Source organism: Asterias rubens, chromosome 1 (genome assembly GCF_902459465.1).
Source record: "Asterias rubens chromosome 1, eAstRub1.3, whole genome shotgun sequence".
Classification (NCBI taxonomy): domain Eukaryota; kingdom Metazoa; phylum Echinodermata; class Asteroidea; order Forcipulatida; family Asteriidae; genus Asterias; species Asterias rubens.
The window spans coordinates 22,145,390-22,172,462 of NC_047062.1; the positions used below are offsets into that span (position 1 = coordinate 22,145,390).

General features: G+C 37.5%; 1 protein-coding gene and 1 non-coding gene across 2 annotated transcripts; both read left to right on the forward strand.

Moving 5' to 3' along the window:
• Positions 1 to 1,901: 1,901 nt before the first annotated feature.
• Trnal-uag lies at positions 1,902 to 1,983 on the forward strand. The gene has a single exon. It is a non-coding gene; the product is annotated as a tRNA-Leu (tRNA).
• A 1,136-nt stretch (positions 1,984 to 3,119) lies between these two features.
• LOC117305477 (glycogen phosphorylase, brain form-like) lies at positions 3,120 to 26,862 on the forward strand. The gene is made up of 21 exons (XM_033790380.1): positions 3,120 to 3,317; positions 5,445 to 5,571; positions 9,585 to 9,686; positions 10,261 to 10,339; positions 11,050 to 11,153; positions 11,809 to 11,940; positions 12,424 to 12,535; positions 12,796 to 12,878; positions 13,255 to 13,398; positions 13,994 to 14,086; positions 14,999 to 15,145; positions 16,073 to 16,236; positions 16,753 to 16,867; positions 17,052 to 17,153; positions 17,708 to 17,855; positions 18,305 to 18,505; positions 20,097 to 20,176; positions 22,402 to 22,529; positions 23,443 to 23,577; positions 24,002 to 24,068; positions 24,431 to 26,862. The coding sequence occupies exons 1-21, from the start codon at positions 3,199 to 3,201 to the stop codon at positions 24,635 to 24,637; spliced, it is 2,589 nt and encodes an 862-aa protein (XP_033646271.1). The 5' UTR covers positions 3,120 to 3,198; the 3' UTR covers positions 24,638 to 26,862.
• Positions 26,863 to 27,073: the final 211 nt, after the last annotated feature.

A 27,073-nucleotide genomic window follows, 5' to 3' on the forward strand; every position in this document is an offset into this window, starting at 1 on the left:
TAAAAAAGTGAAGCATTTCATGGAATAATATTTCAAGAGAAGTCTTTCACCATTACCTTCTGTAAACCCTGTAAATTATTTTGTTTATGTACCGAAAGTGTACAATGGCTTTAATGAACCCAGTTGTGGAAAGCAGAACTTGCTAGTTATTTAGTAGTTGCAAATACCACAACTTTTACCAACTTTGATCATGGCAGACAAAAGCTGTCTTCTTAGGGTCCTGTTTTATTATCCAGGCATGCAACTTTTCCTGGTTACCTCTTTTTTAATCTCAGTTTTACCATTCAAAATTGAACAATACTATACAAAATCATTGAAATTTAGTGACTTTTTTTGCAGATATATCTAGTAGATATAAGAGACCTGGGAGATAGTCTAGGCGATTCTGCCATTCGGGTTATGCTTATCAATTTAACTGAGAAAGAAAATAAATAATACTAACAATAATTATGATAATAATAGTTTTAAATTTGTTTCATTATTTCACTTAGAGCCTTTGTAAAGACTTGGACTTTGAACAATTTGCAATAATTCAATGTATAAATATCTGCTCTGCCATACAGTTTATAAAAATGATCATAAGAGAATATTATTAATTTTTCAAATAACCTAAGTTTAATTTCTTAACATGATGCAAATGTCCATTAGGAAGTTCAATGAAGTGTATGGTTACTTTTGTAAGTATCAAAAATGGCAATTAAACATCTTGCATTTTTCTAAAAACGCATTTAGTTTGATTTCTTTTAACAGAAAATTCCAGAAAATTTCCCCTTTGACATGGCCTTTCATAATTATTACAAATCACTGTGGGTAGCAAACTTAGTTTTAATTGTCAAATTGTACGTTCCGTATGCCAAGTTCAAGGGAAGGTATGTTTGGTAATCATTCTTATAAAAACGAATGGCAATTTTGATATTTTTTTTTATAGAAGCTTGATAAGCTTCTCAATGATGAAAGAATTTTTTGAAACATTTCACTTCGAAGTTATGTGGTTTTGTAAAAAGACAAAGTTTTTTTTGGTCTTCCCGAAAAGTTGAATATGAAAGCGTTCCCGTGGTGACGCTTCTCAGATTGTGTGTTCATATTATTCTTCTTGCGTTGCATTACCAAGACGACTATGAGCGTAGGCCCAACTCAAGAAAATATAAAGAATTATCTTGAAGCTATTACTATTAGGTTTGTAACATGGACGGATATTTGGCAAAATTTGTCTGTCTTTGTTAACAAACACAAACATCAAAGTTCTCTTTATTCAGATATGCAGAAAGGGTCAATGGGTCCAACTTACGTTGTCTTTTGGGTAAATTGGTTAATCTATTGTTTGTGCCATTACCCCGTTAATTCTAACAAAATGCCTGTCCTCGTTACAAACAATGTTTTAAAGACGACCGCGTAATTTCACTTGGCTACAAGCAATAAATTGAAACCGCTCTGTGCGAATTCCCTGTTGTTTTATTTTTATTGGGAAAAAGACCCGCACTGCAAACAAAAACTACCGTTATATTACAAACAGCACGTAACACTGATTCGACAAAATGTGTGAATATTCATAAACAAGGTCACCCGGCCTGCCCACGTGCGCAACCAGGAAGTGCGTGTACACAATCAGCTGATTGCGGTCAGTCAACGAAAAGATCGATCGCGCAAATAAATACAAAAAAATGTCCTTTCAAAAGACGCGCCGCAGCTCACGTGTGAACATGCGTGGGCTTGATTTTTGCATGAAAATACAATTCTCAGAGCATTTCTGACCCTTTATGTATATTTTGTGTGTTTTCAAGGGATTTAATTAATGAAAGAGGGTGTTTTCTAATCGCTTTTTGGTATTATTTCCTACAGTAACCACGGGGATTGGCGTACCTTATCAACTGGACAATTAAACGATCTGGAGTTAGTATCAAGGTAGCGTGGCCGAGCGGTCTAAGGCGCTGGTTTTAGGCACCAGTCATTACGATGGCGTGGGTTCGAATCCCACCGCTGCCAATTCTTTTATTTTTTCTTCTTTTATAGCGTCAAAGGCTTTTCGTGAATGTTTGCGAATGATTGTAGTATTACACAAAGAGTTTATTTTACACTTATTCATTGTCATTTCTTCGTTTGTTTTTTAAGTTAATGTATTTCATTAAAAAAGACAGACCAACTGATTGTGAAGCTTAATTAATAAAAACATATTGCACAATAATTGGATGGTAATAACACTTTTTTTTTTAAATGGTACCCCTTTTGATGATACAATGTTGTTTGTCATATGGAAAGTTTACACAGTGAAAAAAAAAAAAAAAAAAAAACATCAGTTGAATCAAAAGATAAGTTTGTTTAAAGACCATATTTTCAATTATTATATTAATTAGACTAAAACCAGCCAAAGCAAATTAATTTTAATATAAACAAGTTAATCCGAACATTTGATTATCAAATTAAAAATAAAGGTGGTTCAGTAATTGGGATTGACCGATCAAAAAGCACTAAACAACTATATATGCAAGACAATCTATTTAATCAAAGATTAAAGCCAACTGAAGAAAAACACTACAACACAACAGAAGCAGCTGATTTGTCAAAAAAGAAATTAAGGTCATAAACATTTGATCACATTTCATATTACCGGGCGGTCGTGAGTTTCTTCCTCCATGGTTTGAACTAATACTAATTACCGTATGATTTATGAAACTTAGATGACAATTTATTAATAATGATCAGTCAACTAGGCAAGGGCCAATTATCCACTCATGGAATTATAGCTAAATGTTCGTTTTTACTTCACAAAATGTTATCAGCAATTTAAATAAATCAATTTGCATAAAAAGATAAATATAATTTTAAGCATAAAAGGGATACACAGCATTTGAAATAGGACGAAATGAATGAAAGTAAAAATTGGTAAGCCACAAGTTCAACCAAGAAGTACAGTTTATCAATAGTATTTGTTCCTAAGCGTACTATATAAGAGCCCCCCCCCCCCCCCCCCCCCCCCCCCCCCCACTAATTAGTAAATGCCCCTCCCCGAAAACAACATCACGTTATCATGTGTACGGACGTGTGTGTGCATGCGCACATCGTGACTGGGTTAACGGGTTAATTCCCCTGCATAAATTATGCGGGTCATCACTTTAGCCGGCTGATATGCACGTACGCCTGTCGTGAGTGAGAAAAGGTTGGAAGGGCTGTCTGTTTTGCTCAAGTTTTCCTCTTTTTACGATGGCAGCTAAGCCCAAGTCAGACGTGGACAAACAGAAACAGATTAGCGTCCGAGGGATAGCTGAAGTGGAGGATGTTGCCAATTTCAAGACCACGTTTAACCGACATCTTCATTACAGGTGAACCAACAAAATTCCGTCTTTATTTTTATCATGAAAATTTATTAGAGCCACCCTAGATATTCAGGTACTGACACCGTGACGTGAAATGCAGTGACATTTAAGACAGCATTCCCTGTTATTGTAGAGTTTATTTCGAACTTATCTTCTAATTAAATGCTACAAATTGTATTGTGAATTTGAGAAAACAAACCAATTCAACTGTCAGATTGTAGGTAAAGTTAACTGTCTATAATGTTGGTCAAACTTTGTTGATAAATTGACAAATTTTATTACAAACAACAAGTTATAAGTTGCTAATTGTCATGTTTTGTTAGCCAATCCTGCGTAAAGGAAAGCACATTGGTGACGGGCAATTTTGTATGAAAATAACTAGCCACACCTATTAATATTATAGATTATTGAGAATAATAATATTATTATTAAATCAGATAATGAGAATGAGAATCTTCATTCATAAAATCAGCGAGTATAACATAGTTGGGCGATGGTGATAAACACAACAGGGGTCGATTTCACTAACGTGTTTTGGTCATCACAAACGCCGAAATTGATCGCTAAATCTAAAATCCATCGCAACTTAGCGATGGATTTTTAGCCGACGATTTCACTAAAACTTAACGATGAATATACTCGTCGCAAAGTTTTATTTAGCAATGACAATCTTGCGATGACATGTTAGTGGTCGCAAAGTAAAATTTCATCGCAAACTTATGATACATCGCGCCATTATGTGCTTATAGTTAGAGCGGTGTACGTTTTGACGTATAAATTGCCCGTGATTTAGAGTAAAATGAGTGGCGCTACATTATTTTAGTCTTGCGGTCTTTTACCTGGTAGACTCAGATTGCCGATGACAACTATCAGCGACGCAACTGCAGCAAAGAGCCCCTTAATATCGGTAAAAAGGAGATACTATATGGGTTCGATTATTTTAACCATCATTTTTAGAAAAAATGTGTAATGTATTGGCAAATTGACAGTGTGAAGCTATATTATTAGACAGATATGTCAGAATTTTCATCAACCCCACCGTAACAACAGATTTACGAAAACTGTTTATTAAAATCTAAAATTAAATAGAGGCCATAGGCCTATAAATGCTTTAACCCTTTGTAAATGAATGCCTAAACATCGTCCACAATAGTTCGTAGCCACCAACATGACAACGACTTATATATAAACTGCACAATGCCATTTCATTTCGAGCGACGACCGACGATTTTGTTGCGGGATGTCAAAGGTCACTACTATTAGCCTCGTACAAAAACTTTATTCCCCTTTTAATGTCATCGCAATTGCGATGACTTTAGTGAAACGCGGAATTAGCGACATCGCAATTGCGATGGATTTGAGGTTTGTGATCTCATTGCAAGTGTGTTAGCGATGATCGCAAACATAGACGTTAGTGAAATCGGCCCCAGCTTCATTCGTTTCACTACACTACAGTGTTTCCTCTTCTCATTAAAACATGAAGATGTTCTGTCCCAACTTGACGCGTTTCAGAACAGCAATGCGTTGTGGGTAGGTAGTTTGGGCAGTTTGCTATGCGGCCTCTCTTGATATTTTGCTTTTTGCGATAAACCTTATGGAGGTAGAATAGAAATGGACCTCCATAGTTTCAGCGTGGAAAAAGGATAGCTCCATGGTTTCATCTCAGTGACCACATCTTTCATTCTTTGACAATGGCTTTTTTCTTGACCTCTATAAAAGAACTCACAATTTGGATGTATGCAATCATTGCGCATTTGTGGGAGCGCTTTCAGTTTGTGGTTTTCAGGAAACTTTGCTCCAATCATCTGTTTGAATTGTTAGTTCATCAACCATAGGAAACACTGATTGAATACAGTCAAAAGTATCGTGGATCTGATTTCAAAACACAGTTTAGCTGAAATTGTTCTCACATATATTACTTTTAGCCTATTTGTTTATCTGCTAAGCTATTTTGCTTGTTGTTGTTGTGTTTTGAAATCAATTGTATACAATTGAGCAGTGGTTACGTTTGTAGTAAATGTTTTAACTTTTACAGTCTGCACAACAAATTGTATTTAATTCTAACTGATCTGCCATTTAGTATCTCAAGTTGAAATTCATTACTCTTCATTTATTTGTGTATTCACTTATTAGCCTAGTCAAAGATCGCAATGTTGCAACTCAACGTGACTACTACATTGCCTTGGCCCACACTGTCCGAGATCACCTTGTGGGACGCTGGATAAGAACACAGCAGTACTACTATGAAAAAGATCCCAAGGTGAGTTTAGTCACCATAAAAACATTATGTACGACTAATGGTTACAGACTGTATGCACAAAATTTAGGGAACAACATTGTACCCGTTGGTACATTTACATTTATGGTTCATTCAGTGGACACATAAGGTGAACAGTTTTAACCTTAGTCAGGGACATAGTATTTGGTTATGGCTAGTTACTCATTTAGTTAAAACACTAGCACTGTTGCATACTGATGTGGGGTGTCGTGGCAGAGCGGATTAGAGCACCGAATTCAAGCTCTGGTGATTCTGTTCAGCGGAGTGTGGGTTCGAATCCCGGTCCTGACACTTGTGTCCTTGAGCAAAACATTTCACTATAATTGCTTCTCTCCACCCAGGGGTAAATGGGTACATGTGAGGGCGGAGTTGGTTCTTGTGATTGATTAGCCTTGATTGCGCTACATATTTAGCGGCACAGGCTATATACTCCCCAGATGGTTTAAGGAATGATTTAAGGCCCAGTGAGTGACCAGGGGTAATAATGTTGAAGCGCCATGAGTGTCACTGCGTGACGGACCTGAGCGCTGTATAAGAAGCCACTATTATTATTACTGAGTAATGAAGACTGGTTTTGTCCATGTGCTTTAGCAGTACCAGTATTATGTAGTTGTGGACTACGTGTAACACATTAAACCTGTCTGCAAAATTCAACACATTTTCAGACACAATTGAACTTTGTTCAATTGATCCACCCTCAGTAAAAATTGTTTGTTTTAAGTGTAACTTTGAATGAGTATGCATTATTATGTTAACTTTAATATGAAGAGGCCAAAGTGTCCATGGAAAGTACGTGTTCTGATATGAAAATGGACTTGTTGTTAGAAGCCCTGAAGGGCCCCTGAAGTATAAAAAAACAAAATTAGGATTATGTTTTGGATCACGTCCCAATCCTCTGATGTGTATGAAAACATGACATCCACAGCAGAATATCCTAAATGCTGTCCCTGTTTTGTGCATTTAAACTAATCGCAAAGTTGAGAGCTTCTGCCCGACATGACTTCACACTGTTTGTCATGATTACGGAAATTTACATAAAATACACAAAAAAACATCAAAATACCCTTAACAATGGCAAAACAATTTTATTTTTAATACTAAGGTAATTGGAACACAAAGGTGCATCTCCAAGGACTGCATGAATAAAATTGCATTTTATAGACCCATCATTATTTAAATGAAGATTTCAAATCAGAAACAACATTGATAATTGATAGAAATGGATCAGTCAGTTGATTCAAGTACATGGATCCATATTTCATTCAGTTCAAGGTTCAGTGTTTTATCTTAACTGAGCTTAACATTTCTCATCACGGTGCAACAGAATTTCGTTCAGACTAGGGCCATTGATTTTGCTGGACATACTAACATCCCAAAAGTTGGATGATCAAAGTAAAAATACAAAAAAAAATTGGCTCTGGTCCAGTCGGATTTCCTCAGTTCAAGAAAAGTCCATGGTCTACTGGCCAGTATCTCCTTGAAATTGTATCACTCTTTGAATGATTCATGGTTTAATTGTTTAATGTACAGGTAAATGTGTCCATGTTTTTTTCTTTTATACCTGTGTACAAACTATTTCCTCATTCATTTTTTCCCCTCTATACCAATTTCCTGAGGTCAATGGTTTTTTGTCACGTCACAAGGAAATTGGCCTAGAAAGTAAACTACATATACCTGGATGTTTCAGTTCAAGTGTTTTTATTTTAATTTTACAGTCTTTAAATCCCAGTTACAAAAACCCATCAGAACTCTCAGTTGGATACTGGGAACAATTTCTTTCAGCAATTTTGCATAGCAAAATACCTAGGCTGAACTTGTTAAGTGAACACTGAATGCTAAGTATGTACATTAACTAGCTAATTGGTGTTTTTTGAGTAGCAATCAGATACATTTTGTGTAGCATTTTGCTCGCTATTTTATAATACAAGGGAAATCGTTCAATGGATGAATGTTTACTTTACCAGCTGTTTTCTTGGTGAAACACTTTAACAGTAGTTTTGTACAAAGAAGACTCGCTCTTTGGTTACATACAGTTCAGATGAAAGGAACAAGACTCCTCGCCTATCACAACTTGACCCCCACCTCAACGCCCTCCCCCACCATGTCAATAATTATCAAGACACTGTATGTCACCTCTGACCTTACTATCCGCAAAATACCAACATACAAGTGAATTATGTAGAATGTACAATGAATGTAGACACTTCCAATTCGGTTTTAACCTACTCAGTTTTCATGTATGGGTATCAAGCCAATCTGATCCTAAGCATGCCACACATAGTTTGCACTGTCACTCCGGAAATATGCTAAGCTGACCGACTTCTCCATTTCACACGCATAATTTTAAATTGTAAGCTAGGATATTTGATACCCTTGAATGTGCACCTGTGTATTTTATGTGTGTAGGTAGGTCATTGAGCAATGAGCATTACATGGGTACACTGACATATTATTAATGCAATAAATTGTATTATTTTATGCTATGAAACCCATGATTTCTGGGGGATAAAAAGACTGTTGTTTGGAAGTCTGAAAATTGTTGTGATGGTTCTTGTTATGAGCTAGCAAAAAAAGGGCATTTAACACTAGTTCTCTATAATGCATTGGCTACATCTCCTGGTGCTCAGGCTCTTTGTCGTAACATCTAATCTCGCGAAAAGGAAACAAATTTATTATGGTGACTGCCCATACGTAGATTTCAATTTTGATGCCTAAGGGATTCAATTAAGTGTCAGACCTGTCCAGGATTTAAACTTCTGCATGCAATAGACAATGAATACGGGGCTTTTAGACCACTCAATCATGAGGCTCCATTGAATATTTAATGAAGTGGCGGGATGCAATCTCTGTAGCTGTAAGTACTCGGTCTGTATTAACATTTATGGCGTTAATCCGAGTTAATCCAACGGTTCTTTTCAGAACCACCCCAACTCATTTAGAGATTGTTATTACATGGTGTTACCGCAAACTTTTCTATATCTTACTTCCACCATGCAAAGTTTCAAATCCTACTTATTTATGGCGTTCATGTGCGGCTCATCCTGGGTACCTCGCATTATGTTGTCAATTATCTGGAGTGCTATGACTAATGAAATTTGAATTCGGTGTGCACCAGGGTTGTATTTATTCAGCAGGTCTAAACCTTCAGCTGAAATAAGCTGTATCATCAAGAGGAAATCAAAACAAAAGCATTCAGCTTACACATCTTACAGCCTGTTTGAAATATTGTAGGTTAATCCATGATCAGCTGTCTCAATAGTTCTATGATTTCAAGAACATCCCAAGGTTGTAAATGATATTGTCTAGTTACTATGTCTGCCAATTTGACGGTCAAATCATAGTAGAGTGCATGATGGTAGTTCCAATGGCATGCAATTGAGCTGCTTGAAATATAGTATACAACATGTAGATAGTCATTGCAATATCACTGGATTGCAGGTTTGAATCCTTATCATGGAACTTGTGCTTTTGGGCAAGTCGCGATAAAACTTCAGTAACCTCTCATGCCAGCAAGGGGTTTATTTAATTACTTGGACTGGGTGGGTAATGATTGTTGAATGATAAGCAACCTAGGTGCACCTATTCAGTTGCCGGTGCTGCCTATTTCTAAGGAGTTGAGATGGTTCAGGGTTCAGAAATGCTTAACTCCAGCTGAGCAAGGGGGACATGTACATAGAACTTAGTTTAAGGTGATAGTTAAAAGCGTTAATATATTTTGAGCTTGGTCATGACCTCTATACTTAGATCATTCATGGAGGAAAATTTGTTTACCAAGATCCTGATGTTTGCAATTATTAACGTTGTACATGTACAACTATGTCTGATTATAAAAATGACTACTAAATCAATAATACAAATTGGAAGTGTATATTTTTATATCTTATTTTAATTTGTTTTAAAATTTAGTGGCAAATGTATCTTTTTGAGTACGTAAAATACAAAAAAGGATGAGTTTCAACATTTGGTGTTTTCTATTTTCTATTTTCTATTTCCAGAGAGTGTATTACCTGTCTCTGGAGTATTACATTGGTCGCACACTGACTAATACCATGGTGAATCTGGGAATCCAAAGTCAGTGTGATGAAGCTCTGTATCAGGTAGGTTCAAAGAAATAATTTCACTTTATGTGAGGGGAATTCAGAATAAACACATGTGAGTGCGATCATTCAGATAAAGTTCAGACCTGCTATCCATTTCAGCTCATATCTCAACTTGTCTTGAAATATTTCACTACATAGCGATCATCTGATTGCGGGTAACTATTCCCAAGATGTTTCGAAGCTCATTTCTTGTTAAATGCATGATGTATGGAATCTTCACTTAATAATGTTTGATCTTATTCATGGGAAGACAACAAATACTGTGTCATATTGTAGCCGTATTATTTAATCTGATGGTAAGCAGACCACTCTTAAAGGAGATAAAATCTCCCTTAACTTGCTCGGGCCTTGAATTTCGTTCTTGAAATGAGCACAGCAGTTTTCCTCTGGTAAGGGGCACTTCTATATGGAAAATATATGCATTTATATTCAAACTTTGCAAAGGGCACTACATCAAAAGCACAGGGCACCACTGCAATTGCCAGGGCCTTGTGGAACTGCTTGCTTTTAAAGCTGTAAGTAAATGATACACTGTGGATTGATGGAACTTCATTGATTGCTCATGTTACAGCTGGGATTGAATATTGAGGAGCTGGAGGACATTGAACTAGATGCTGGACTTGGCAATGGAGGTCTCGGAAGACTTGCAGGTAAGTTGACCCCCAAATTGTTCATACATGTTCTGCTCAATATTAAATTGGAGAATGTGGTGATTTCAAGTGGGGTGTTTATTCTACGGTTTGGGATACATGTACAAAGTAGGTAACAGCTCAATGATGATGTATGTGGTTATGGTGTTGTGCATGCTTGGATTGCAAGGCAAGTTTCTCCACTGATGCCCTCATCAACTGGAAACATTTACAAGGTTTATTGGTACTTGAACCAGCTTAACAAATATCAAATGGCGTTCTGATACCTCACAATGTTTGTACACAAGTTACATTTAGGTTATGATAGCAGTAGATATAGAAAGAGATACTAAGTGCCCTTGAAAGTCTAGGTCTTCAAACAGAGAATATACAAGTATTCCTTCATCTAGAGTGTATAAGACTCCATGCTTTGGAGCATGTCTGGATAAAGGATTAAGTATCAGTCTATAAGTGGTGCTGTAATAAACATAAGGATTACCTTCCTGGTTCGTATATCCAAGTGTTCATTACAAAAAGGTCGTGGGGTCATTGCAGCCTTTCATGCTGCTGCAGGCATGTGGCTCAAGACAGAACAATACCCACAAATGTCAACAAGTCTACAGGAATGAAAACCTTTTAATTTGTCTTCTACAAATGTATGATGCAAACAAAATACAAAAAGAAATTGACCTTTGACCTCTGAAATTTGTTTTTTCTCTGATCAACATCAGCTTGTTTCCTGGACTCCATGGCAACCCTAGGTCTAGCTGCCTATGGCTATGGTATCCGTTATGACTACGGAATCTTCAGCCAGAAGATCAGGGACGGCAAACAGGTAACAGACTATCTGCCATTGACAGATGAAAGAAACATTCCTGTAGTGTCATTTTACATGCTTGAAGCCTTTACCCACACCAGATATTTAACAGTAGAGAAAGAGAAACTATCCCATTCTGGTGTGCTGTGGCAGAGTGGTCTAGGTCACCGGACCCAAGCTCTGGTGTTGTCAGCAGCTGAGTGTGGGTTCAAATCCCGGTCATGACCCTTGTGCTCTTGAGCAAGGCACTAAACCATAATTGTTTTGTAAAAAGTTGGGAAGGGAGTGCATTCTGCTCTACCAGCCAGGCTCCTTGTGGATGATACCTGGGGATTGTGAAAGGGGGGAACCCTACTTCAGGCCAATGAGTAGGGGGCAGTATGCTCGTGGTGACATCAAGTGGCCATCCGTGACCTTGTGATGTTAGGCGATCTCTGATAAAAAAGTTTTACAAAATATAATTTTTTTATATATATTTTGATCTCCCACAAATTGTTACTATTGAGTTTGGCTTAATGTGTAAAATTGATTATTTATAGACTCAAATGCCCTCGACATGTTGAATACTATTTTCTTTGTAAGAGCTTAATTCTGATTAAGGGTTGATCTCGTTTTTACAGCCGGCTTTCATGTAATAATCACAACATTTCCTTGTTGGCTGTTCTCTTTTCAGTTGGAAGAACCTGATGACTGGTTGCGTTTCGGGAACCCATGGGAAAAGGCACGGCCAGAGTATACGATCCCTATTAACTTCTATGGTCACACTGAACAGCGGGGTGACAAGACCAAATGGGTGAATACTACGGTGAGTTTTTTTTTTTTTTTTTTTTATATATCTGTTTTAAATTTTTTACTGTTTTGAAGTGTGCATGTGTTTAATCAAATTGACTAAATGAAGATTTTTACTCCAATGGAATTCATCAAGGAAATATGTATTTAATTAATTAATTCATCTGATTTTATTAATGTAGTGCGCATTTTAGGGCACCTAAAAGAGCCACTTTTTATCCTGTTTGTAATTCCCCCGTAAGCCACACCTACTTTACATGGCTTCACTTATTACCAGAAATACATAGGAGTTGCAATGTGTAAGGTTTTTTTATGACTTATGCAAGACACAATAATTGTACTTTGCTTTAATGCACACAAGATTCAAGGATTTTCACCAAGGTATAGTTCCAAAAACAACTGTTTTCATGAAAATTAATGGATTTGTTGCAATAATCCTTAAGAGCAGACAGCTTGACTTATAGAAAAATCCACTTCACTCCATCTCAATTTGAAACAGGTGGTGTTCGCCATGCCATATGACAGCCCGGTCCCAGGATATCGTAATAACACTGTCAATACCATGAGGTTGTGGTCTGCCAAGTCACCCAACAGCTTTGATCTCAGCTTCTGTAAGTTATTATTTTTTAAGTTAGAACAAGAAAGAATGCTTAATGGCTGGTTATTGTAAAATGTGTATTTGGAAGATTTATTGGGCAGGGTGCACACGTTTTCTTTTCTTTTTTACTGTTTTTTGACAAAAAAAATTATGAAAGATTTTTTATGTCACACAGATACATTATTTAGAAGATAGCCGACACTTGAGGTCACACTGCACACATTGTCATTAGAAATAAGGATTTTTTATTTACGTGATGTATTTTTTATGCAGTTAATGATGGTGATTACATCAAAGCTGTGTTGAACAGAAACGAAGCTGAGAACATCTCCAGAGTGCTGTATCCAAATGACAATGTAAGTATAGCTGGGGTGGATTTCACAAAGGTAGTCCTAACTTAGGACTAGTCCTAGGCAACGCTAAGAGATAGGACCAGTCCTAAGTTATGATGAGTTACTGGTCCTAACTTAGGACCACTCCTATCTCTTAGCATTGCCTAGGACTAGTCCTAAGTTAGGACTACCTTTGTGAAATCCACCCCTGTAACATGATGCCGTCTTCCGAGTTCAATAAAGCCCTTTTCAAACTGCTCTCTTTCCAGGGGCAACCCCAGGGAAGAACAGCTCGCCCCTTTACACTCTGATCGATTTACCTTTGATCTACCCCTGCAAATGGGCATACTGATTTTTGTTTTGTGCTCAGCAATAAGTTTTTTTATTTCCACCATTACAGATTGTAGAGGGTAAAGAGCTTCGCCTCAAGCAGGAGTACTTCATGGTTGCAGCAACTCTTCAAGACATCATTCGTCGCTTCAAGTCGTCTCGCTTCGGCAGCAAGGAAAAAGTCCGCACTTCTTTTGATAGCTTCCCAGATAAGGTAAGGATGAATGGATAGTCACTTTGGCTTTGGGTAGATCACTGCGTCTTTGCATTGGTGATACTTCCACAGCCATTGCCATCCAATGTTTGCTTGTTTAGATGATCTTCCTGTCAAGGGAACTCGGGAAAACTCCTTCAAGGGGGATAGTAAACACCAAGCTGGCAACAGCCAATCTCTCTCATACCAACAGTCTAACCACTGGACCACAGTGGTCCCACCATACATTGCCAAACATTACGCAATGTCCAGAATTATGTTGGACTGATGAACCCATTAATAATAATAGGAAAAATAATAAAGACCTGTAATGTGCATATATCCACCCTGCTGGGTGTTCAAGGCGCAGTCAAACCTGTGACATAAGATAAGGTTTGAGAAGAGATTTGAATTTTGTGGTAGAGAGTTCCAGATGCATGGTGCAGCTGCAGAAAATGACCTGTCACCGCGGGAGTGTCAAGACTTAGGTTCATTGAGGAGAAGCATGGAATTGGATCAAAGATTCCTTGACGGAGTGTAAACTTGAAGTAGTTCTGAGATATAGTGGGAAGTCTTGACGTTGAGTGCTTTGTTTATTGTTCTGTTTCTAATCTAGGTTGCTTTACAGCTGAATGACACCCACCCTGCCATGGCTATCCCTGAGCTGATGAGGATCTTCGTTGACATTGAGGACTTAACCTGGGAGAAGGTCAGTATAGGCTCCAATCAACAAATTAAGCCTGGTTCATACTTCCTGCGAAGGCTTCGTGCGAAGCGATTTCATTGCGTCACAAAAGGAATGGAAGTGCGTACCGATTGTTGCATCAACAAAACATTTTGCATCGCATTCGCAGGAAGTATGAACCGGGCTTTAGCCTCGAATGGTTATTACAGACATGATATTCTTTATACTTAATTCTGATTTTCAATTTTGTTTTTTGCCCTTCGGAAAAAATGAGAAAAGTGTGATTAAATAGCCTGAAAAGTGTATTAAAGCCTACATCATGGGTACATGTAGGTCAGCCCTAGTACTTGATAAAATGTTCCTACTTTTTTCAAAAAATCATGCCTGTTATTAGCAAGTAAGTAGCTGGCAGCTGATTGATATCTTTTTAGGCATGTTCCCTTGACCAAGAAAATCCACTTTTTATAACTGAGAAAATTTTTCGAGATAGACCTCTTACATTTGACATCACACTCTCAGACAGTGCCCTCCGCCCTCAGTCAAAAAGAGGCGGATCATTGGACAACAGCTGCTCTTGGCATGTAAAATTGTGCATGTGACCAATTGTGGTCACAATGAGACTCGTATTTAGGTATCCCTTAGTGCTTTGCGAAATCCAGACACAAGTCCCCATTTCATAAAGTTGCTTAAAGGAACACGTTGCCTTGGATCGGTAGAGTTGGTCTTTAAAAAGCGTTTGTAACCGTTTGTTATAAAATGCTTATGGTTAGAAAGATGTTGCAAAAGTAGAATACAATGATCCACACAAATATGCCTCCAAATTGCACGGTTTTCCTTTTACCTCGTCGACTAACATGGTCTGTCATTTATGGGAGTCATATTTTTCAGGATAACAAAATCTGACCTTGCTACATGTTTGGTTGTTGATGTATTCAGGCATGGGAGTTAACAGTGAAGTCTTGTGCATATACAAACCACACCATTCTACCTGAGGCTCTGGAGCGTTGGCCCGTCAGCATGCTGGAAACTGTTCTACCTCGACATCTACAGATCATCTATGAGATCAATGCAAGACATCTCAGTGTAAGAGAGAATACCCTAGTAGCTAGATCTAGGCACTTTACAACCTAATCAACCCTGACCATTCCTCAAACTTGCTCAACTCCTGGGGAGTATACAACCCCAACCTGCTTTACAATTAATGCTAAAGGGTTAACCTGGTCTGCTTGAAATGGGTTGTCTCTGTCCCTAATTCCCTGCTGTTCCCTCTCCCACCCCTCTTCCTGTCCTTACCCAATCTACACTCTTCTCTTATCTATTTTTACATGTTCATTGTTGTATCAAAACCTTGCTGTCAGTCATCTTCATTCAGGACCAGTGCTTTAGTTGCTATTTAGCCTGTTTGCCTACATGTAGTTCTGTTCAACATGTTTATTTTTGTATGGTTTTATTCGCAATTACATGTATTGTTATTGTTCTTAGTGAAATGGCCAAATAAATAATAATAACAATAATAACCAATTTCCCATTTATACACCTGGGTGAAGAGAAGCAGTTACGGTTAAGTACCTTGCCTTGCCCAGAAACATTAAGTGTCATGACCTGGTTTCAAATCGAACCCACACCCGGATAAATCAGCCATCAGAACTTTTACCTGATCGGCTACGACACGCCACAAAATGATCGGCAAAGTTTTGATCAAACCGCAGTCAGGGGGCTGAATGATAAGTAATCAATCTGTCAGATTTTCTTGTAGACTTCTCCTTTTTGTGTACATCTTTAAATGTGTTACTTTGTCATTGATAAGTATTTTGGATTTTATACTAGTTTTCTGTAATATCTTAATATTATATATTTCTTAATGTGCAATTATCATATTTTTAAGCACGGGAGCCAAGGCATTTTTCATTGGAAACTTGTATATAAATAGTGATAAACCAAATCTTATCAAATCTAATCAATTCATAGGAAGCTTTTTTTACTCAAGCGTTTGCCTTTTTCTACCTTCAGAGGGTGGCTGAGATGTATCCAGGTGACATGGACAGGCTTCGTCGTATGTCAATAGTAGAAGAGGAGGGTGGTAAAAGGATTAACATGGCTCATCTCTGCCTGGTAGGAACACACGTTGTCAACGGTGTTGCAGCCATTCACTCCAAGCTTCTCACTACACATGTGTAAGTTGGATGTCTGTCAACGTTAGGGGGATTTTTGTGTGTATGTAGCATATTGTAAAGTGCCTAACAAATTAAATTTGTTGGTGATACATCTTTCCAAATATATTTATTCAGTAAAAGAAAACATGAATTTTGTTAAGAAAACAGTTGTCTGTGGTGTTTGATTGATTTTTTATCAGAGCCATTTAAGATATAAGGCCCTTTTGATGATTACCAATTTGTATATTTGTTTTGGTTTTTACCCTTACGACAAAGTGTAGTAGGCACTCTATACTCTGTGAACAAAATCCACAGGCAAATCACTCTGGTGGGATTCAAACCCCCAACGATTGCATTGCTAGAGCGAATGTTTTACCACTAGACCACCGAGTAGCCCGATGGCTAGAGGCAGTTCAAATTCATAGCAATGGATCCCACAAACTTTGCATGGCTAGAGCAAATTTTTAACTGCGACTAAGGGTCTTATAGCACTTCACTGACAAGCTACCAATTTCCATTTCTTTTCCTATTTTACAGCTTTAAGGACTTCTATGAAATGCAGCCAGAGCGGTTCCAGAATAAGACCAATGGGATCACACCTCGCCGCTGGATGTTGCTTTGCAACCTGGGACTGTCGGAGGTCATTGAAGAGGTCAGTCACCCATCTTTTTTTTCCTGGCCACTAAAATCGGCACCTAGGCCCATTTTCATAGAGCTGCTTGAGCACGAAGAGTAGCTTAGCACAACGAAACTATGCTTACCAGAATAAGGTTACCAGCCAAACTATCATGTTATGTATGTACAATTTAAAATTGGTGTCCTGCTTAATTCTGCAGAGGATTGGTGACGGCTGGACGACCAATCTGGACCAGTTGAGAGAGTTGGAGACCATTGTTAATGACAACAACTTCATTATGGCTGTCCAGACAGTCAAACAGGTAAGTTGCCTCAAGTCAATTTTTATATTTTTTGTTTACCCCTCCACCGATCAAGCACTGAATACTCGCTACTTGCCCGAGTTCTGTGAACAAAAAAATCCAAAGACAAAAACAGTCCCACAAGACACTGATATCTAGTTAAGTTTTATGGGCTTTAGACCTTGTCATGGTGCCACCATCAGTTCTCCCATTCAATCCAATGCAACCAAACTGAAGCTAGAAGCTGAATGGCTAGTAACATGGAGTGGCACGTACACTAGCAAAAAGTCCCTGTTAACCTGTCAAATATGCTTGACATAAGTGCAGAACTCCCTGTTTCAGACCATATCTTGACATTTAATTCAACTTCCAAATCAGCAGACCATGGGCCGACTGTACCCGGTTGTGACATTAGAGCAAGGGATCTATAAACTAGGGTAGTACGTCACGAAAAATAGCCCCCATAAATAGCCCCCATAAATAACCAAAAACTGTGTTACTGTGGTGTTTAATCTCCTTCAACAACCAACTTGTAATTTCCAGTTCGTACATGTTTACTCCTCTATTATCCACAGGAAAACAAGATGAAATTGGCAGCCTATCTGAAGAAGAACCACAACATCGATCTGAACACAGTGTCAATGTTTGATGTCCATGTCAAGAGGATTCATGAGTACAAACGTCAACTTCTCAATGCTCTCCACATCATCACTATGTACAACAGTAAGTTATCTTCCCCCTTTGTCTTCCCCTCATTTAGCTTTTCCTTCCTTATCTTCTCTACATTGGGTTTTTGGCTAAGTTTTTGCTTTTCTGTGAGTCGTTGGCTTCACAACCAGAATAAGTGGGATGAAATGAAATCTTTAGCAAAGCTAGAAATGTTGGATTACAATTTTGAAAAAACATCATATCTAACACAAAAATCTTGGCGTACTTGTTTTGTATGGACACCCTATTTTAAGAGAATTACAAATTTCAAACACTTAAGTTACGCAAGTGCTATTAGGAGATCCATTGTTTTTTGCACCGACACTACAACATGATTGTGCTACTTTACTTTCATTTCTTACTACCATGCATAGGTTTAAAAATTATACTTTCTAAGTTTTTCCCTTCATCTTTATGAAAATTTGGTCCAGCATTAATTGTTATTTGTATAAAATTCCTTGCAGGGATTAAGAAAAATCCCAATGGAGTGTTCGTTCCTCGAACTGTCATGATCGGAGGCAAGGCTGCCCCTGGTTACCACACAGCCAAACAGATCATCTATCTCATCAACTGTATTGGTCAGGTCATCAACAATGACCCCATCGTCGGTGAACGCCTCAAGGTTGTGTACCTGGAGAACTACAGAGTATCGCTAGCTGAAAAAGGTAATCGCAAGGGCTACTTTCTCCTCTTTTTCCTTAAGATTATAGCTCTTAGCTCTCTAACTTAAAGGCAGTGGACACTATTGGTAATTACTCAAAATAATTATCATCATAAAACTTTTCTTGATTACGAGTAATGGGGAGAGGTTTATAGTATAGAACATTGTGAGAAACAGCTCCCTCTGAATAGGGTAGTTTTCGAGAAAGAAGTAATTTTCCATGTGTTTGATTTTGAGACCTCAAGTTTAGAATTTGAATTCTCAAAATCAAGCATCAGAAAGCACACAACTTCATGTGACAAGGGTGTTTTTTCTTTCATTATTATCTCGCAACTTCGACGACCGATTGAGCTCAAATTTTCACTGTTATTTTATGCAAATGTGGAGATAAACAAACTGTGAATACTAGTCTTTGACAATTACCAATAGTGTCCACTGTCTTTAAGAACACTTTACTGATTATGTCATTAAACAAAGGGGTATTATTTTGGGAAACCTGGATGTTTGCCCAACAAGCCCAAGTACACATTGCTCTTTTACAAAAATTTTACAAATTTGAAGACATTTGAAAAGTTTACTTTTTTTAATGAAATCTTGGATTAATGGATTAACTGTTACAGGCTGTGCAAGTCTTTTGTTTGAAGGAATCAAAACTGTTCATTTGTCAACCATGCATGAGACTAGCAGGATCTATTAAGAAATAAATCGATTGTTCATAAGTTCAGATTGGTCAAAACTGGGTGATGTGGTTTGCATGTAAACAACCCCTTAAAGACCCTGGACACTATTGGTAATTGTCAAAGACCAGTTTTCTCACTTGGTGTATCTCAACATATGCATCAAATAACAAACCTGTGAAAATTTGAGCTCAATCGGTCGTGAAAGTTGGGAGATAATAATGAAAGAAAAAAAACCCGTGCACACGAAGTTGTGTGCGTTCAGATGCTTGATTTCGAGACCTCAAATTCTAAATCTGAGGTCTCGCAATCAAATTCGTGGAAAATTACTCCCTTCTCGAAAACTACATTACTTGAGAGGGAGCCAGTTCTCACAATGTTTTATACTATCAACCTCTCCCTATTACTCATTAGTGTCCACTGCCTTTAAGAACTATTCAGTTTTGTATTGGCCTTATACATTGACATCATTAGGCTGCCATTGTAGAGGTAAGGCAATGATGAAACAATGGAAATTCACAGCTATGTACACGCAGCACATAGAATGAGCCAATTAGCAACCTTCTTTAACCGATACCAGGGCCCTATTTCATTGCGCTGCTTAACGGTAAGCAAATTTGCGTGCTTATTGTAGCAGAAAAATTTGCTTAAGCCTGAGCGTATTTCACAGGTTAGCAGACAAATTTGGCGGCCATACGCATTGTGACGTCATTTATTTTCGTGCGGTAAGCACCGGAAGGTTAGCATGCCTTTTCGTGTGCTTACGGTTAGCAGCGCTATGAAATAGAAATTGCAAAGTAAGCACAAAAGCGGTTGTTAAGCAGCGCTATGAAATTGTGCCCTGGTCTCATGTTTTATATAACAAGTGTTTTCTCAATTAATACCTTTATTAATAACCATTAACTTTGTTGGTTGTAGTGATTCCTGCCGCGGATCTATCGGAGCAGATCTCTCTAGCAGGGACAGAGGCCTCTGGCACTGGCAACATGAAATTTATGGTGAGTACAGGATGTATATTTTTTGGCAAAAAAATTGTTAATAGCCTGTAACAAGAGAGTAAGTGTAACATAAGAGAGAAAGTGTAACATAAGCAGTGAAGTGAAAAAAAAACATGAAGAGAGAGAGAGAGGAGAGAGAGAGGAGAGAGACTAGAAAGCAAACCGAATAACGAGGGGTAAATATTTTTGTATAGCACTGGAAACAACCTGGTTTCAAAACCAGGAATAAGTTTCAAAATATCAAGTAAAACGCTTCCACCCGGATATTTGGAAAAAGAACAACTACCAAACTGGTGGAAATGCACCTATCTTTGAGAAATTGAGGACTATGTTTTGAGAAAGGGGAAAAACATTTTTGGGGGTCTATTCCTTTTCCTCCATTTTGAGTCAAAAATTGGCGGACAGGATATGCATTCGTAAGTGCCCTCCGCATCGTGAAATAGTTCACCTCGTAATGGGAAACTATGGAATCCTAGGCGCCGACAGAGTTACTAGGTAAATCTCCATTGTTTACATAGTTCTGACCATGCAGATATTTCTGAGATCAATGGATTTACCCAGTAAGTCTGCTGCCATCTACTGTCTTCACAAGTCTCCCATTTTGCTGCAGGCTTCCACCTACCCAGCCTGTTGTTACCAATGTATTGTTGTTTATTCATAACGACAACATCACTTCAGGTATAATGAACTTGATGTCAGAAAGTCTTGATTAATAAGTTAAAGGGATGCTGCAGTAAATTAAAATAAAACAGTTAACTTTGCTGTCATTTATTTCTGATATATGTATTGAACATCAATAAAATGTGTTTTGTTTATTCCCGACATATCTGACTTGCGTAATGACCCTTTTGTGGATTGTTACCGCCCTTACCATCGACGTCACGTCGGGAATTCAAACATATCGTCGGCAAAAAGAGTCTGGTCCCTAACTACACGCGCCTAGGTACCAGGCCACACAGTGCACATCTCTCTATATGCACACAGCCAGGGGGCCCGACAGCTCGGGTTACCGACATGACGTCACGTTTATGCAAACGTTTAATCTCTTGAAAACCATTTTTAAAATACTTGCGCATTTAATAAAAAAAAGGAAAAAATATTTCAGGTTTAAAAAGTCATGTTTAATCATTTAAATGAATAAAAAAAAAACTGCAGCCACCCTTTAAGTTTAGTTCAGTACCTATATTGCACAAACTTCAAAATACATTGTGGTGCAAAAGGGAAACCCGGAACAGGCAGGCAGGCCCACTAAATGGGGACCCTTGATCACACATTAATCAATTTTATTTCCAACTTTTATTAGAACTGGGTCAGCAGCCACAAACAGCACAATTATCTCAGTCCGCTTATATCGTGTTCAATTGATATTGATGTAGCTATTTGCATCAAATGGACTTGAGTTATTGATGAGAAATGTTGTTTGGAGAACTGTTATAATGTATTCTGTAAATTGTGGGCTTAATGATGCTTGACTTTCTTGCGTAGATATTGCTATGGTTTCCAGATCGGTCGCTAAGGGAGACCATTATATTTTGGGGGGCTTGACGATGCAGACATTTAACACTAATTGCCCCCAGGCAATGTTTCTATTAGACCATCTTCAGACCGAAAGGTCACAGTGTTTAGATGTTGTCTAGAAGAGATCATGATACATTTCCTTTGCTGACTTCCAGCCATATCTGAAGAAGTATACTGTTTGCTGAAATAACAGCGTTGAATGTCAATTGTATTATGTTTGATTCAATCGCAAATTGATCTGTTCAAGTGTAGGCATATCTTCCTTGTTTGTTCATTTATGTACAGGGCTAAATAAAATAACTAGACCCCAGGCATGAGGCCATTGAGTATCGAGCCAGTAACTCATGACTGGACAAGTCCAGCAGTCTAATATTTTTGTTAAAATATTGCCTTTTAGTCTGATAAGTATCTTCCATTCCATTTGAGTATTGAAGAATATTTGCCAATTATAAAAAGAGTCAAACGCTTGTTCAAATTAGGTCAGTTCAATTGTGTAGGCCTTTTTTTTTTTCTCTCTCATTTCATATAAAAATTTTAGTCCATGAATTATTTTGACCTATACGCCCTGCAGTCTTTTGGATTTTCCCACCGATTTTATCCCCCTGATGAATATTGTGTATAAAAGTCAAAGTGTATTTTGGCTGAAGGCACTACTATGATAAGAGATAATAACGTTTCTAATTTCCTGAATAAATGTTGATCCTCAGTTGAATGGTGCCCTGACCATCGGTACCCTGGACGGAGCCAATGTGGAGATGAAGGAGGAGATGGGAGATGATAACATCTTCATCTTTGGAATGACTGTACCTCAGGTTGAACAGCTCAGGCATGAAGGGTGAGCCAGAAAGAGATCCACACTTATTGGTCAATACAACTTTTGGTCTGTGACTGGGAGGGAACACAAAAAGACACTTTTTTTTTACATTTCCCAGCTGATACTGATTTTGCTTGCTAAAAAGTATTCAAAATGTCTGAATATTTAAGAATTTATGCAGTTGCCTTTAAAGACAGTGGACACTATTGGTAATTGTCAAAGACTAGTCTTCACAGTGGTGTATCTCAACATATGCATCAAATAACAAACCTGTGAAAATTTGAGCTCAATCGGTCGTCGAATTTGTGAGATAATAATGAAAGAAAAAAACACCCTTGTCACACGAAGTTGTGTGCTTTCTGATGCTTGATTTTGGGACCTCAAATTCTAAACTTGAGGTCTCGAAATCAAATTCGTGGAAAATTACTTCTTTCTCGAAAACTACATCACTTCAGAGGGAGCTGTTTCTCACAATGTTTTATACCATCAACCTCTCCCCATTACTCGTAGTCAAGAAAGGTTTTATGATGATAATTATTTTGAGTAATTACCAATAGTGTCCACTGCCTTTAAGACATAATGTGTGTAAGGAGGACAGACATTCTTTATTGCTATTGACTGAAGAAAAAAATAACTCAAATAATTAATGAATTTGTCTAACTCAAAAGTTATTTAAGTGAGACCCATTGCCCATTTTTAATGGTTGTCTGTGAAAATTCTTCTGTTTAATTTCTTACTGCTAATGACCCTATTAGTGTGGACAGACCCCATACATGTACATCAAATCAATTCTTGTCATGTTGTCTACTTCCATTTTCAAATACATGGTTGTACCTGCAAGTTTACTAATTTTTAGTTACTTTTTATTTTTCACACCACGAAAATCTTTAAACATGATTTATGTAAAGTTATTTTACCACATGGTTATCTATAGGTACAATGCCAAGCAGTACTACGACACTAACACTGAGCTGAAGCAAGCCATTGATCAGATCATGGGAGGATTCTTCTCTCCACACGACCCGGACGCTTTCAAGGATCTTGCAAATAATCTCCTCTATCATGACACGTAAGTCTAGATATTCTTCGGTACCATTATGACGAAAACAAATTTGTTTTCTCTTTATAATTGACCCAAGAGACCCTTCCATTAAATAAGTAAAAACGCCAAACCCCATAAAGATGTGCACTAAGCAAATGTGTCTGCGTCACGCCACCATCATTCCCATAGAAAAGGGCACAATGTTCCTTTATTTTACATATTTTGTGGGAAGGGTCTATTCACCAGGGCCAAATTCCATAAAGCTGTTAAACAAAAAGTACTGCTTAGCAAATTTCTAAGCTAAGCAAAAAAAAGGAAGGGGTACCAGTCACAACAGTCAATTTTTGGCTTTTAACAAGTTTCTGCTAAGCGATATTTGTCTGTGCTTAGTTATATGCCTGCATCATTGCTTAAAATATCTATATAAGTTTTGTTCTTGTATGTATTGCAGGTATATGCTTCTTGCTGACTATGCTGATTACATTGAAGCCCAGGACAGGGTTAACAAACTCTTCCTTGTGAGTAGCTTTTCCTTTTTGAATGTATATTTGAATTCCTTACTATGTCTTGTTTTCTTACAAAGCATGTTATTCTTCCTACTTTGGTCTGATTGTCTGATTTTTAGCCCTTGGAAAAATCAGAAAAAATGTGATTAAATAGTCTGAAATGTCTATTTAAGCATACATTGCATTTATATGTAGATCAGCCCTTGTACTCAATAAAATGTTCCTATTTTTTTCCAAGGACCAAATGTCATAACTGACCATGTTTGCAATGAAGTGTTGAGTGGAGACTACTTAACTCTATCAAAGAGAAATTGAGAACCTTTATTTTAAAAACTGTTTCATGTGAGTGAGTTTCTCCTACATCCATCTTGCAGAAACCCAAAGAATGGACCCAGAAGTGCATCATGAACATCGCCGCGTCTGGTAAGTTCTCCAGCGACCGCACCATTGCCGAGTACGCCAGAGAGATCTGGGGGGTGGAGCCCAACGACATCAAGCTGCCCCCTCCCAACGTGCCACCAGAGTTCCGGGAGGACGCCATCAACGCAAGTAAAGAGGGCCAGAAGCACCCCTCGTACTAAACTCAGGAAGCGTTTAGCAAGAGGGGTGTAATAGAGGGGTCACTCTGGGTGAAGAAGCAATTAACGTTCTACCAGGGTGCACTTAGAGAAGGGTTAGGACGTTCCCAGTTAGATTGTGGAAAGGAAAATTGATCTAGTATCGAATTTCCTTGAGCATATAGTGAAACAAAAATACAGAGCTGACTTTAGAAGAGCAGCTTAATTCTTTTCTGTCAAACTGGGTCTTCTTAATCAAGATTCAAAGGCATCAAAAACTTAAGTTGGGAATTAACAACTTGTCAATTTTCCAACCATTTTTAGAGACGCGCTTCCCCCTCCCTGTCCTCCCTCGCTAAACAAGCTTGATGTGGTTCCAAAAAAGGAATATATATATTGCTAAATTATAAAATTATAAATAATAGTTAGTTTAAGAAGTACAGGTATTTAAATGCTGTACCTGAACTTTTAGAACAATAAATTTTATTAAATTACCAAAAAAATTTCAAATTTTATAATTGTATCAGCTTGCAGCCTTGCTGTCGGATAAGGACAAAAAATAATTATTTGTCAGATTAAATTTAGACAAGACTCAGACAAATTACAGGAACATCTCTCTACTTCCTCTGTTTTTATAAGATTCTAACTCTGATTGTTTGAGGGTGATTGATTCTATACTGTTCCAAAAACAGTCTGTCTAAATAAACAATATTTTGCTCGGACAAAAACAAAAGCTAGATCACTGTAGAATAATAATATATTTGATCTGTGCTATGAGCGAATAAATAATACAAATATTTGGCTAAAAGAACTTTTTATTGCATCAGTGTTGAAGACTTGCGTTCCTCTCCTATGCTGTAGTTTTAGCTCAGCTCATAGGGAAAGTAAAGCATTGGTGACATCCGCCAAAGTTTTATCTGAAAGACCTTTATCGTGTTGAGGCCATCTTGTTTTTCTTCCATTCAAATCAACGAAACCCAAACCGAGGCTGGAAGGGAAAAATAGTCTGGTCCCTTGTTCAGTGAAATGAGTATTACACCCATCAATGTTTGTACAGGGATCCTGACAAAGATGGCTGCAGCAGGATAAAGGTCTGCTGGTATAAAACCTTGGTAAAGAAGCATTCATTTTAAGAAATTGTTCCATCTTGGGTTTGCTATCAGTTTTGAGAAAAAACAAGGCATTAAAACCCTTCTACTATCGCTAACTTTTTGCAGTGAGTTGTATGACCATTTAAAACCCTTTATCTGAATGGGTTGTTTATGGTGGCACAAGTAGGCTAAATATGTACAAATGTGTACTGTGCACAGTATCCCACAGTGTGGAGTAGTTACATATCATTTAAAACTACAGTGGATACAATCTCAGAGTAGTTGCTTGACCATTTCTTGTTCTTAAAAAAAGATATGAAAAGACCTTGTTGGGGTTTTCCTCAAAAATGTAATCAAGTTTTTAAAATAATCTTTCGGGCTTTAGTTAATAAAAACAAATCAGGACTTTAGGATAGTTTTAGACATCGGTGATGTAATAAATAACCAATGGTTTACTCTCCCTTATAAACAAGTAAACACCATTAATAAGTCAAGTAGATTGAGTTCCCAAAAAACGGTTCCCAGTTCATCCACTAATGTTTACTAATGGTGTATACTGCTTCAAAACTATGAAGTTATAAAATTGTCAAAAGTTTTTGTTTTTGTTTGATGAACCTTTACGCAGCAAATGTTTACATAGTGCCAGATATTTTATAGTCTATTTTGCTTCCTTAGAGCTATAGGTTTTTTATACAAAAGTTTGAATTATGGACTAACTTTAAAAGTTTTTGAAAGTGAGTTGGTTTCGAGGTTTGTTAATTAAGTGGGAGTATGGTTTGTGGAGTGTATCGTTTCTACAAAGAATGTCTGTTTTTTAATGGTATAAAATCATTAACAATTTGATCAAATTTGTTCTCTCTTGAATATGTCTCGATTAATAACAGTGATCATCTCAAGGAAACTGTGTCAGGGAAAAGATTAAACATGTTATTACTACAATCTTTTTCACGGACACTGTTTTTGTTTGTAATGGGCTTTGTATAAAGAGGAAGTTCACATATGATAAATCTATCCCTCTCTGCCTCTCAGAAAGTTACTCAAGTTTTCACTTCAAGAAAGACTGTTTGAAATTGCCAAGTGAAATTGAACATGTTGGTGGAATGTCTTATCCAAGACACTGATGTGGCATTCAAGTTATTTGTGTGGGTGTTCAAAATGTGAAAACAACACTTGGTAATAAATATGTTTCCCTGTCAATGGCATTAATCAAAAACGGATAAGAGCAGTAACACACAGAACATATCTTTAATGATTATATATTTCTGGTGGGTTTTATTGTGTCAAGTCTGAGGAAGTTTACAATACTTTTTACACTCTGGAGTATAATTTGTGTGTCATATAGTTTACATCTCAACACTATGATTGTCAA

What these genes read in the sequence shown, in the direction of transcription:
- LOC117305477 (XM_033790380.1), top strand. Translation starts at nt 3,199, where the DNA reads ATGGCAGCTAAGCCCAAGTCAGACGTGGACAAACAGAAACAGATTAGC. An exon ending in AGGACTTAACCTGGGAGAAG is followed by an intron (nt 14,087 to 14,998) that starts GTCAGTATAGGC and finishes TGATGTATTCAG; the next exon opens with GCATGGGAGTTAACAGTGAA. An exon ending in AATCTCCTCTATCATGACAC is followed by an intron (nt 23,578 to 24,001) that starts GTAAGTCTAGAT and finishes TATGTATTGCAG; the next exon opens with GTATATGCTTCTTGCTGACT.